The 12,739-nt window shown below is 56.0% G+C and overlaps 1 protein-coding gene across 3 annotated transcripts in view; it reads left to right on the top strand.

The window, feature by feature from the left end:
- The window catches only part of LIMS2 (LIM zinc finger domain containing 2), a 40,272-nt gene that overhangs the window by 14,010 nt on the left and 13,523 nt on the right, over positions 1-12,739 (top strand). Inside the window, exons 1-4 of one of the 3 annotated variants that reach the window (XM_052655078.1) lie at positions 4,793-4,894; positions 9,463-9,622; positions 11,678-11,744; positions 11,947-12,067. In XM_052655078.1, the coding sequence (XP_052511038.1) occupies positions 9,467-9,622; positions 11,678-11,744; positions 11,947-12,067 (344 nt within the window). In that variant the 5' untranslated portion in view covers positions 4,793-4,894; positions 9,463-9,466. Of the gene's footprint in view, positions 1-4,792; positions 4,895-5,387; positions 5,575-9,462; positions 9,623-11,677; positions 11,745-11,946; positions 12,068-12,739 lie in introns of those variants that run through there. The other 2 variants (XM_052655076.1, XM_052655071.1) reach the window with 2 other exon arrangements.

Raw genomic sequence — 12,739 nt, forward strand, 5'->3', positions numbered from 1 at the left:
ATCTTATAAATGGAATTTTGTACTCTTGATTCCTTTCACGCATTTTGGCCACTTCCCATCCCCCACCTCTGGTAGCCATCAAACTATTCTCTGTATCTGACCTGGGCTTTTGTTTCTAAAATTCCACATGTAAAAATAAATAAAATTCCACATGTAAGTGTGATCATGCAGTATTTTTCTTTCTCTGACTTATCTCACTTAGCATAATGCCCTCAAGTTTCATCCACATTGTTGCATATGGCAAGATTTCATTCTTTTTTTTTTTTTTTGCTGCACTGAGTCTTCATCGCTGCTTGGAGCTTTCTCTAGTTTGGGGGAGAGAGGGGCACTCTTCATTGTGGTATGCTTCTTATTGTGGTGGCTTCTTGTTGCAGAGCATGGGTTCTAGGCACAGGGGTGTCAGTGGTTGCAGCTCAAGGGCTCAGTGTGTGTTGCTTGCAAGCTGCAGAGCACGGACTCCACAGTTGTGGCGCACAGGCTTAGCTACTCTGCTGCATGTGGAATCCTCCTGGACCAGGGATCAAACCTGTGCTCCCTGTGTTGGCAGGTGCATTCTTAGCCACTTCCACCAGGCAAGTTCCTTTGTTCTTTTTTATGGCCAAATAGTATTCCATTTCATTTATATACCACATGTTCTTTATCCATTCATCCATCAATGAACACTTTAGGTTGTTTCCATACCTTCAGTTCAGTTCAGTTCAGTCACTCAGTCGTGTCCTACTCTTTGCGACCCCATGAATCGCAGCACGCCAGGCCTCCCTGTCCCTCACCATCTCCCGGAGTTCACTCAAACTCACGTCCATCGAGTCGGTGATGCCATCCAGCCATCTCATCCTCTATCATCCCCTTTTCCTCCTGCCCCCAAGCCCTCCCAGCATCAGACTCTTTGCCAATGAGTCAACTCTTCGCATGAGGTGGCCAAAGTACTGGAGTTTCAGCTTTAGCATCATTCCTTCCAAAGAAGACCCAGGGCTGATCTCCTTCAGAATGGACTGGTTGGATCTCCTTGCAGTCCAAGGGACTCTCAAGAGTCTTCTCCAACACCACAGTTCAAAAGCATCAATTCTTCGGTGCTCAGCCTTCTTCACAGTCCAACTCTCACTTCCATACATGACCACAGGAAAAACCATAGCCTTAATTACACAGACCTTTGTTGGCAAAGTAATGTCTCTACTTTTCAATATGCTATCTAAGTTGCTCATAACTTTCCTTCCAAGGAGTAAGCGTCTTTTAATTTCATGGCTGCAGTCACCATCTGCAGTGATTTTGGAGCCCAAAAAAAGAAAGTCTGACACTGTTTCCACTGTTTCCCTATCTATTTCCCATGAAGTGATGGGACCAGATGCCATGATCTTCGTTTTCTGAATGTTGAGCTTTAAGCCCACCTTTTCACTCTCCTCTTTCACTTTCATCAAGAGTTTGGCTTTTGTAAATAATGCTGCAATGAACTTAGGGTTGTGTATATCTTTTCAAATTAGGGTTTTTGTTCCCTTCAGATAAATACCCAGAAGTGGAATTGCTGGATCATATTGTAGTTTTATTTTTAAATTTTTTTGAGGAAACTCTATACTGTTTCCATGGTGGCTGCATCAATTTACATTCCCTTGAACAGTATGCAAAGGTTCCTTTTTCCCCACATCCTCACCAACACTTGTTATTTCTTGTCTTCTTGGTAATAGCCTTTCTGACAGGTGAGAGGCGATATTTCATTGAGGTTTTGACTTGCATCTTCTTAATGATTACGATTATAATATATTGAGCATATTTTCAAGTACCTTTTGGTCATCCATATGTCTTCTGAGCAGTTTTTCTTGCTGTCTGGTTACTGCAAGGCTTTGGTTAATTTATAGAGTTCTGAAAAAGGTGACTCTGACAGTTTGTGCTAGTTTTTTCATTGTTTTTGTTGTTGTTGTTTAGTCCCTAAGTTGTGTCTGACACTTTGCGACCCCATGGACTGTAGCCTGCCAGGCTCCTCTGTCCATGGGATTTCCCAGACAAGGATACTGGAGTGGGCTGCCATTTCCTTCCCCAGGGGGTCTTCCTGATCCAGGGATTGAACCCAAGTCTCCTGCATGGGCCAGCTGATTCTTTACTGCTGAGCCACCAAGGAAATCCTTCATTGCTTTTACGGAAGGACAGACTTTCAGAGGTCCTTATTCTGCCATTTTTGCTGACATCATTTTTGCTGTGTTTTCGCAACTATGTTCTCTGGAGCCAGAATGCTGGACAGGGAGGCCTGCATGACTGGCAGCCTCACCCTGCAAGAGAGGCTGCAGAATGGGAAAACAAGGCTCTGCAGAGGTTTGGGATTTGGACTCAGTCACTAAATTTCTCTCAATTTTTAGCCTCTGGTGGCCCTTTTACAGTAAATATTTGTTGAATCAATTAGTGTTTGGTAATTTTGGACTTGAACTTCATTTAAAATGGTGATGTGCAAAACAGTTGTGGCTATAGCCTCCCTCCCAGGTCTATCCACCATTGTGGACGTGTTCCCTCATTAAATGTAACTGTGACTCTGGCTGAGAGCTCTGGGTTCTAGAGATCATAATTTCCATACGGGTCAGGTTGAATGGAGGCTGGTAAGAGGGGGCTAGGCCCTGGGCCATCAACTTGAAGCTGCCCTAAGAAAACTCTATACCCTAGCTTTCTTAAGCATTCAGCTCTAAATCAGAAGGCAGGAGGTGATCCTTCTACTTGTTGGCTCCAGGCTCAGCCTCTCTATGCCCTTTTAGCCCCTGGTGCCACCTTTAAGAAAATATTTATTGAATTGATCAGTACTTGATACCTTTGGAATCAAGGTGTATTGACAAACTGTACTGCACACAATGCTTGTAGTCACCTGGCTGTGTTTGGGGGTTGACTCCCAGAGCGGTTAATGAGCACTTACTTCCTCGAGTTTGAATTTATTGAGTGTTGTTCATTCTTTGACATGTAAGCCTGGCATCTGAGTGCTGATGGATCCCCTCTAAAGTTTCCTCCTTCCCCAGTGTCAGAAGACCAGTATCCTGCTGTCTGGAATGATGGAAGGCACTGACCTCACTAGAGAGGTTTTTCAGGGAAATGGAATCAATGTGATTTCTGTGAGTGCTGTGGATCCTTATTAAATGCTGATCATGGTTCTTCCTTGGCCATCAGTGGCCACAGTTCAGATGCTGGTCATGGGTGTTAGCACATACATCACAGTAGCCCCACCAATAAATACCTTTAGGTAAAAATGCATGGAAACCATGCCTTCCTGGGGGTCTTCCATCAGATCCTGCTGCTTCTGCTCTCCATGAAGAGCTGGGGGACTGCATGCCCTCTGGGTTTTGACTGTGTGAACTTCTTTTGGAGTGGATGGTTCTTTGTTGGCCAGGTCCAGGGACTGAGCTGTCCTGGTCTGGGTCTCCTGTGCTGTGCTTAGTCGCTCAGTCGTGTCCAACTCTGCGACCATGGACTGTAGCCCACCAGGCTCCTCTGTCCGAGGGATTTCCCAGGCAAGAATACTGGAGTGGGTTGCCATGCCCTCCTCCAGCGGATCTTCCCAACCCAGGGATCCAACCCAGGTCTGCCGCATGGCAGGCAGATTCTTTACTGTCTGATCCACCAGGGAACCCCAAGAACACTGGAGTAAGTAGCCCATCCCTTCTCGAGGGGATCTTTCTGATCCAGGAACTGAACTGGGGTCTCCTGCGTTACAGGCAGATTCTTTGCCAGCTGAGCTACCAGGGAAACTGGGTCTTCTGGGTCTCTCTGGGTCTCGTAGGTGGCTGCACTTTCTCAGGGAAGGGACCAAAGCAGAAAGTGGGCACATGTGTGAATCCCTCATCAGCTTCTTGACTGCAGAATTCCTAAGCTGGCTCAGGTCCATACCGCCCTCCTCAGAGGAGGACATACCATCCTCAGCGTGTTCAGGGGGCTTAGGATTTCCTCGGAGGCTCCTGGCAGCCCGGGATCTCTAGGCAGCCTGCCCTGTCACTGTGGACTCACCTCTGTGCTGGTTGGGATCTTCCCAGCGCGTCCCCTCCCCAGCCGGGACCCAATCCTGCTAGCCTCAGCTTTCACTGCGCTGCCCCCGCGGAGGGAACAATATCCTTTCTATTTGGAGTTGTCTCCGCTGCCCTTTGGAGATCGCAGTGCGTAACGTGAGCTCCGGTGCAGAGGGGTGGGTGCCGAGGGAGCCCCCTCCTGCAAGCCGGGCGTCCGGGCCGCGGTGTCCGGTCGTTGGTGGCTGCCCGCGGCCGCACCCGCCCTCCGAGCCTGGGGTCCCTCGACCCGGCAGAGCGGGCGGCAGGAGGGAGGGAGGCCCCTGCCATGGCCACCCGGCTGGGCGCGCTCGCCGCGTCGGGGCTGTACCGGCGGCGCCAGCACCGGCAGAGCCCGCCGCCCGCGGCGCCAGGGTAGGTGGCCCGTGGGGCAGGGCGGGGGCGCGGGGGACAATGGCCGGAAAGCTGAGGCCGCGGGCCTTTCCTCGGACACCCCGCCTGGCCCTTCCGACGGCGGCGGCCGCCCGGCTGCCCGCAGCCCGGGACGTGGGGACAGCGCCTGGCTTGGCGGCCAGAGTGGAGGCAAGGCGCGGCTTCATCCAGCCGGGGTTACTGATCTGGGATCAGCACTCTTGGGCAGGGCGCTGAGGATGGGGCGCTCAGATAAGTTGTCGAAATAACCGCCGCTACCGCTTTCAGGCTCCTGTAAACTTTTTGGCCGCTTTCTAGGGGATGGAACTGAGCGGTCAAGGAACCTGCTGGACGTCACTCATCTATAAAAGGGGCTAAGCGGTGACTTGAAGCCAGGTTGGACGGACTCAAAAGCCTGAACTGCTCTATCCTGGGGAGAACTGCTGGGGTAGACCAGTGAAGAACGCTCCCTTTGGGACTCGGAGGGGGAGCCTCTGGGGCTCAGGATGGACATCAAGGTGTCTCTGAGGATGAGTTTATCTGGGGTGGAGAGAGTCTGAAGGGCACATGGATAGTGGAGCCCTGCGAGTGAGAGCGGGGCTGGGGAGGGGGTTCTGGACGCCTTGCATTTGCAGCATCTCAGGGCCATCTGGGTGGAAAGATCTGCTAGAAATTGGGGCAAGAGAGCAGTGGGGGCTGTGGGTTTGTTGTTTTTTGCATCAAAGCAGCAGGTGGGAACCCCGGGGTGTGGGGGCAGTGTGGGGGAGGACTGCAAGGTTGGGAGGAAGGGGTAGGGCTTCAGGGATGAGACAGAGCAGCAGTCGTAGAGGTGGGGTGCCTGGAGGACCCGGGGACAAGGGGAGGTTTGGAGGCTGATGCTCAGAGGTGAACACAGAGCACTGTGGTGGGTGCCTGGGAGGGAGTGAGCCCGCGAAGCTGTCTGGGAGTCCAAACGCAGCAAGCAAGAGGCTGTCACGTGGGGAGTGGAGAGCAGAGGCTGCAGAGAGGCACCCGTGGGATTCCTGTTGCAGCTGGACTTGTATCCGCACCAGTGTTGCAGGTCCCTCACCAGGGGCCACACCAGGGCAGGAACCGGATAAGCCCACTGCTCCGGTGGGGAACTCGGGGCTTGGGCGGCCAAGTGACTTCCCCAAGTGAACAGGAACCCTCACCGGCTGGTCTCTGGATGACCCTAGATGTGAGTGGAGGGAGCCATGGGGCAAGGAGCGGGTGGCAGGGCACTGATGGGCCAGAGGCCATTGTGGAGGCTGGCTTCCTGGTATGAACGCAGCACGAGAACTTGGTCTCGATGCAAGGAGGACGGGGCTGATAGTGAAGATCAGGCGTCAGGAATGTCCCACACATGCATGCCGCACGCATGTTCATATGCTAACCTCAGCTTCCTGTTGCCTCGAGCTTCTGGCTTGCGGCCTGGCCTCACCAACACTGACGCACCCTTGAGTGTGGAAAGTCCCCTATCGCTGGCCCTGCCTGTGCCCAGGCCCTTCCGCTGGCTTTCCAGGGTTAGGTGGGTGGGAGGCTGCAATGGAGGTTGGTCGGAGGTTGTAGGAAAAACAGAGTTTTGAATGGTCGTGCCTGCGTGATGCCAACAGGAGCTGAGGGGACAAGAGAGCACAGATCCAATCCCGTGTGACCTCAGCAGGTTTCTGACCCTCTTGGTAGGTCAGTTTCCTTATCTGGAACCAGCAACCTCCCCTCATGAGGACCTGGCTCAGAAAGGACTCTACCCACCACACCCCGAGCTAGAGCTCCAGACGTCTTGCATCAAATTCTTTTATGTTGGGTATCAAGACTGAGAGTATTTGGGGATGCTGGGGAGGGTTGGAGACGGGGACAGGGTGGGGTGACCACCTACCTCCGGCCCCACTGGCTGCCCAACTTGTCTCAGGCAATGTGCACATCTGTAGGTGAGACTCCACGCCCACCCCCCGCACCCCGCGCCCAGCAATGGGGTTTGGCTTCTAGGTGCTGGCGAGGCGGTGGTGTCTCCCTGATGTTAACTGGGCGGACTCCACTCCCTGTTCTCGGGCAGAATGTGAAGGAGGACATGGAATGCCTGCCTCCCCCCTTTGCCGTCTTGCAGGGAGCACTGCTGGGCTGGGCGGGAGGTCCCTGGGCTGCTGGAAACAACAGCTCTTTTATCCAGCGCTTGGCCTGTCTGGCCTTGTGCTCCGCATGCTGTCTGCTGTAGGCAGCAAGTTCTTTACTTCAGTTCTGAGGGGCAGTTCCTGCTCCTCTGGGCACCTCCTCGTGGAGGAGGAAACAAGGCCCTAGGGAGCTGGTACCTTTCTCCAGGGGCACAACTGGTGGCTTGAGCTGTCGGGATTTAAACACATGGGGTTGAGCCTGGAGTGGCTGCCTCGTGCAGGGGACAGCTGGCATCGTCTCTCATGGGGCTGTGATCCAATTATCGGGGACACAGGCTTGTCTGTCCATCCCCCGTCTTTGGTCAGTGGGTCGGAGTGCTGTGTTCCCAAGCAAGGACCATGGGGATGCAGACATGGAAGTGCCACTGGGGGTGCTACTGACCAAGACTTGGGCTGGGGCCACCAGCAGGGTGGGAGGTAGGTGGTCTCTCCCCCACGCCCACCTGCCTGAGAGCCTTGTAGGGGACAGACGGCAAAACCGTTGACCTGAGCCTCCTGGGGCCCCAGCCAGGGAGCCGAACCCAGCCACAGTGCAGAGCCAGCCGCTCTGTTAGGGGCCAGCTGCTGTGGCCATCACATGGAGATGCTGTCTCCGAATGCCTGCCCTGGGGCGAGGCCGGGGCTCTGTAGGGGCAAACCGATGATGGGCCTGCTGCGCGCTCACTTGGTCAGGGTCCAGATGTCTGGAACAATCTGAAAGCCTGGGGCTGGACTTGAATACGTGTTTTGGCTGCATTTTCTGGGTTCTTTGGGTGGGGAATTCCAGGCCCAGAGTCACAGGATTTCCTGTTGATTTCTGACTTCTCCAAGACTCGCCAAGGTCTTGTTCATGGCCAGGCATTGGAACTTCCTCCCAGCTACCTTGGGTGTGTGTTTTCGGAGAACAAGTCCTCCAGGTTCACGGTGACCTTGGGGCAGGAAACTGTGCCTGTGTTGACAGAGTCCAGCCCAGCTCCTGGCGGCCTGGGTGATCAGTCGCTGTCCTGTCTGTTCCTCTACATGGTGACCAGCAGTGAGCCGGAAAGGAAGGTGGTGGCCGCTGCGTGCAGAGCCTCCCTGTCGACGTGGGCTCTGCCCAACCCCTCCTGCCTCTGTCCTGCTTCCTCGCCCCTTTGGCCTAAATGTGGACGTGGGAGGTGGCTTTGGTCCCCCAAGGATTCCTGAGGGCAGGCGGAGGTCTGCTTGCCTGACAGGGCTTGCTGAAGAGCCTTCTGGCCCTTCTCCTGCCATGAAAGGAAGTCCTGCCTGGGTGCCCCAGCCCAGCTCCCTTTCTGTGTCTGTGGCAGCACCTTCTGCTAGACCCACTGTCCGCAGTCTACACCTGAGAGGCAGTGCCCTTGCCTGCCTCCCGGGCCCATCCTGCCTGGGGTCTCCAGCATGAGCAGTGTCACTTGAGACTTCTCACAGCGCTGTAGCCCTGAGAGAAGGGTGGGGTTCAGCATGGCGGGAGGCGGAACAGGCTGGAAAGACGACCTCCAAAGATGGGCCGAGTGCCCCTGCACGAGTCTACAGGACGCGCGATCAGTTGCATCTCTCGTTGCTGAGCCTGACCTCCCTTCTGCGCCCACCCTTCCAGGCAGCCACCACAATCCACCCGAGTCGACAAGAGACAAAGTCTGTTTGCCGCCTTGTAGTCAAGGTCGCAGGCATGAGGGTGCTGGGAATTTGTAGAGGCTCTTGTGGCTGACCGCCAGGTTCCTCCTGCTGTCTGAGCCGGGGCCCTAGGCTGGAGCCAGCGTGTGTCTCTGTGGCGATTTCCCCTGGAGTTCAGTTTGGCTTTCACACCTCCCATAAGGACAGCCATCACTTGCCCCGGGGACAGCAGTTGCCCGCATGGATGAGGAGGGTCGCTCCCCATCCTGCTCCCATTCCCAAATAGTCACAGCCTCACCTTCTCCATGGTACGGTGGTTTTGTGTTTGGAGAGGGGTGGGGCAGGGATGAATCTAACTCGTGGTGCAGGGGAAAGAGCCAGTGAACTCGGTCCACCCTGAGATCACATTTGGACTTTGTCATCTGCTCTGTGAGTTTGCTCAAGTTACTCAATCTCTCTGAGTCTTAGAAAAGCAGGGTGGCCTCAGGGATGAAATAAGTATGTGAATCCCAGGCTGCTGCCCTGTGCCTGGATGATGCTCTGTACCCGAGACACTCTGGTTCCCTGAGTGGGAGACAGGAGGCGCAGGAGGGTGCCCGGGTGTCCCTGATGCCCTGAGAGATGGCCCAGCACCATGACTGAGTAGCTTGGGGCCAGGTCAGTGACAATGACAACCACAACACTGTCCTCTGCAAGCTAACAGTAGGCTGCGCACCCCATAGAGAGCTTATGTGTCCGTCATCTAAAGGCCAGAACACACGATCATGGCCTTGATTAGGGTCCTTCTCTGGCTGGGCGCCTGGGCTTGGAGAGCAAGGGCCAGCCCCGGCTGCACCACGAGTGAGGACCCGGACTGGAGCCCTGACTGCTCTGATGGGCATGTGCCCAGCGATGGCTGACCTGTGCCTGACCCTCCATGAAGGGCACTGGGGGCTGCAGGGTATGGGGAGAGACGGGGCTCCGGGGTGAGGGGCTTTGCCACTGCCCACTGCAGCCCGGGGGGTCACTCTCTCCAGGCCTCTGCGTGTCTGTCTGTGAGCTGGACATGCTGTGCACGGCTCTCAGGGTTGCCACCTGGGAAGGCCACTGCATCCTGGCATACACTGGCACCTGGTGTATCCTTGGCACATGGTGGCTACAGGTATGGGTGACAGCCACCCGGGGTGATCCAAGCCGGTGTGAGTCAGCGTGGACCGACTGCGTGACTGAGTCTCCACAGTGCTGAGGCCAGCCTGGGGTGAGGATGGTGCTGTCCTCTGCCCCAGAAAACGTGTCCCTTGAGCTCAGCCTGCAGGTTCTGACCTCTGTTCCTTTTTCCTGTTCAGCAACATGTCCAACGCCTTGGCCAACGCAGTGTGCCAGCGCTGCCAGGCGCGCTTCGCCCCTGCCGAGCGGATCGTCAACAGCAACGGAGAACTGTACCACGAGCACTGCTTCGTGTGCGCACAGTGCTTCCGGCCCTTCCCCGAGGGGCTCTTTTACGAGGTGAGAGTGCTCCCTAACCCTTGCCTCTGCTTCCCGGAGCACAAGCCCCTGATCCAGCTCAGGGTCTGCCCTCTGGCAGCCTGCGGGCCTCGCCTGGCCACGGCCCTCCAGTGACAGACTGGCAGACGTGCCGGGCCGTGAGCCGGTGCTGCTCCTGCCAGCCCAGAACCTTGCTGGCCACCCCGTGGGGGCCCAGCCCTCAGCTCTGTGAATGGTGCTCTCCTGGTGTGCATGGTGCTGAAGGAGTCACCGTTCATCCTATCATCTCTGGGAGGCCCTGGGGTCAGACAGTAAACATAACCAGCGTACACCTGATGCTGCTAAGTGCTCAGGTTACGAGGAGTCCTGGGGGTGGGGGCCTGAGCAGGGGGGTAACGTTTGAGCAGACCTGAAGGAGGTGAGGGAGCATGTGTGTACCTACAGGAAGAGCTCTCAGCAGAGGGCACAGCAAGTGTAAAGGCCCTGAGGTTGGGGTATGTGGGTTTTGGAGCAGTAGGAGGCTGGTGTGATGGAAGCAGAGGAAATGAGAGGGGCGGCAGAAGATGAGGGAGGGCAGGCAGAATTGTTTAACCCTTTGGGCCTTCATGGAGCCTTAGGTTTCATCCTGGGAGGGGCAGGACCCATACTGTCTGTCAGACAGTAGAAAAGGGCCTCTCTGGTTGCTATGTGGAGGAGACGCTTTGCAGGAATGGGGACAGAAGCTGGGAGAACAGGTGGGACCAGAAGCCAGTTATTTCTTTGGTAATCCAGATGGAAGGGAAGGGACCTAGGCTGAGCTGCCCTCGGTCCCAAGAGCAGATTGTTAAATTTTCCGCAATCCTGCAGGCTGGTTGCTAAATACAGTCATTATTAAAAGTTAAATGATGTATACATACAATGAGATACAATTTTATTAAAGACAAAAATAGCAGATACATGAAACTCATCACTTCCTAATTGTTTTGTTACATTTCACTACCTGTTATTGTGTTTGGGTGCTGGAAATGCAGTACCGTGGTGGCTACTGACATCTTTTCTCAATTCCATGTCAGCATCATTTTGGTAGCTTCAAACTGACCCTGGTGGGACTATTTACACGGCAGAAATTGGCAAATGCTGCCAGGCGCCTCAGGGCTGCCTGTTAAGCGTTTATAGGCACACCACGGCAATGCTCAGAGGCTGGCTAGATTTTGAAGCTGAGGGGACTGGCTGACAGACGGCTGGGAGGTGGGTGATTTGCCTGACTGAACAGGAGCTGCCGTTCCCCATGGTGCCTCCTGAGAACTGCTGGCCGGTGGGGAGGAGGGTAAAGGGGTGGAGTGGCACAGGGCTCTGCGGATGTGCCTATGATGATATAGATTCCCGCTGCCCCTGCTGGGTAGGGCTCTAGCCAGGTGCAGCTTAATAAGACACTCTCAGGGAACAGGGGAAACCAGATAAAATCGTCAAGGGAGGAAAGGCAGAGGCAGGTGTTGGGCAAACTTGGGGCCAGTGCAGGGGTCCGCCTTGCCCAGACAGATGGGGTGCACCCCATTCCTGTGCCTCTTCTTCTGGGTCCCTTCCCTACATCTTTTGTGGACCCTGGGGGAGTGGACCTCTCAGACACGAAACAGGGCCAAGGGACACACAGAATTCAACCTTGATCCCTGGGCTTCCCGGCATACACATCCACCCCCATCCCACAGCCTGCCCCTGGGACCAAAGTGGCCAAGATCTTCAGCAAACAGCGGTGGCCCTCTGAGGGGCCAGCCTTGCCGAGCTGCCAGCTTCCTCGAGGTCCCTCACTTTGCACTCTCCCCAAGTCAAACAGGCCAATCCCATCCCGTCCTCAAGCCTTGCACTGACTGCTCCCTGTGTGGAAACCCCTCTTCTTAGTACCCCCCTCCCCTTCTGTCTTTCCACTCCTTATCACCTCCTCCAGGAAGTCCCCCTCCCATGCTTCCTGTGGTGGTAGCAGGTATACAAAGTGGGGTGCCCATCTAGCCTCCCCGAGGGCAGGTCCTCACCCCACCGACCGGTGCAGCTCAGAGAATGACAGTGCCTTCCTTGTCCTTTCTCTGCTGGCCCCATCTGCAGTTCGAAGGTCGGAAGTACTGCGAGCACGACTTCCAGATGCTGTTTGCTCCGTGCTGCGGGTCCTGCGGTAAGGCTTCCACGATGCCTGGGAAGTGGGGATGGGAGAGGAGGGGGCCTGTCTTTCTGAGCATTGGCCTTCGGGCCCCTGTGCTCATCACCTTCCCAAGCTCTGGGAGGGGCGCCCTGGGGCCAGGCAGAGCCAGGCGGGCTCCGGTGGGGAGGAACTCTGGGGGGAGGGCACAAGGCCAGCAGGGTCGTCTCTCCTCCAGGCGAATTCATCATTGGCCGCGTCATCAAGGCCATGAACAACAACTGGCACCCTGGATGCTTCCGCTGTGAGCTGTGTGACGTGGAGTTGGCTGACCTGGGCTTTGTGAAGAACGCAGGCAGGTGAGATGGGCCTCACCACAGGCCCAGGCCTGGTCCAGGCGCCTTGGGCTGCCAGTGGGGCTGCCACCCCCACTGTCCCTGCGAGGAGGGCAGGAGAACTCTGTCTGGTTTACGGGTGAGGATGGAGGCTGGAGAGTGAGGGGTGAGGAATCGGGGCGTCCCAGGCTCAGGGCTGCTCCCAGGAGCAGGCTGACGGTAGACAGCCAGCAGGCAGGGGGCAGAAGCGGGAGCTGTTGGTGCAGTGCGAGGATGAGGAGCTGTGAGTTAAGCTCCTGCCTGCCCAGCCACCCAGGCTGCAGCCGTCCCCGCTGTCCTCAGACCCCACGGGGGCTGCTGGGGGGAAAACACTCAGCTGGGGCCCAGGGGTGCTCCAAACTTCAGGCCCAGGTTCCCTTAGCAGGCTAAGCTGTCACCTTCCACGAAGACCTGCTGTTTCTCCTCCCGCTCCCCTCCCCTCACTGTCCCTGCACCCTCACCCCCACAGCCAGGACCTGCCTTCCCCCTGCCCTGCCCTCCCCTGCCCTGCACCTGTGCTTCCCTCCCTTGTCGCAGCGGGGCCGCGGTGGCCATGTCACTGCATCCATAGCCCTGCTCACTTCCCGCTCCTCCAGCAGGGCTCACAGCTCTGGACCTCTCTGGTCCCTTTCTAATGGCTCAGGCGAGGTGGCCCCT

The sequence above is a fragment of the Budorcas taxicolor genome, chromosome 2 (genome assembly GCF_023091745.1).
Source record: "Budorcas taxicolor isolate Tak-1 chromosome 2, Takin1.1, whole genome shotgun sequence".
Taxonomy (NCBI): domain Eukaryota; kingdom Metazoa; phylum Chordata; class Mammalia; order Artiodactyla; family Bovidae; genus Budorcas; species Budorcas taxicolor.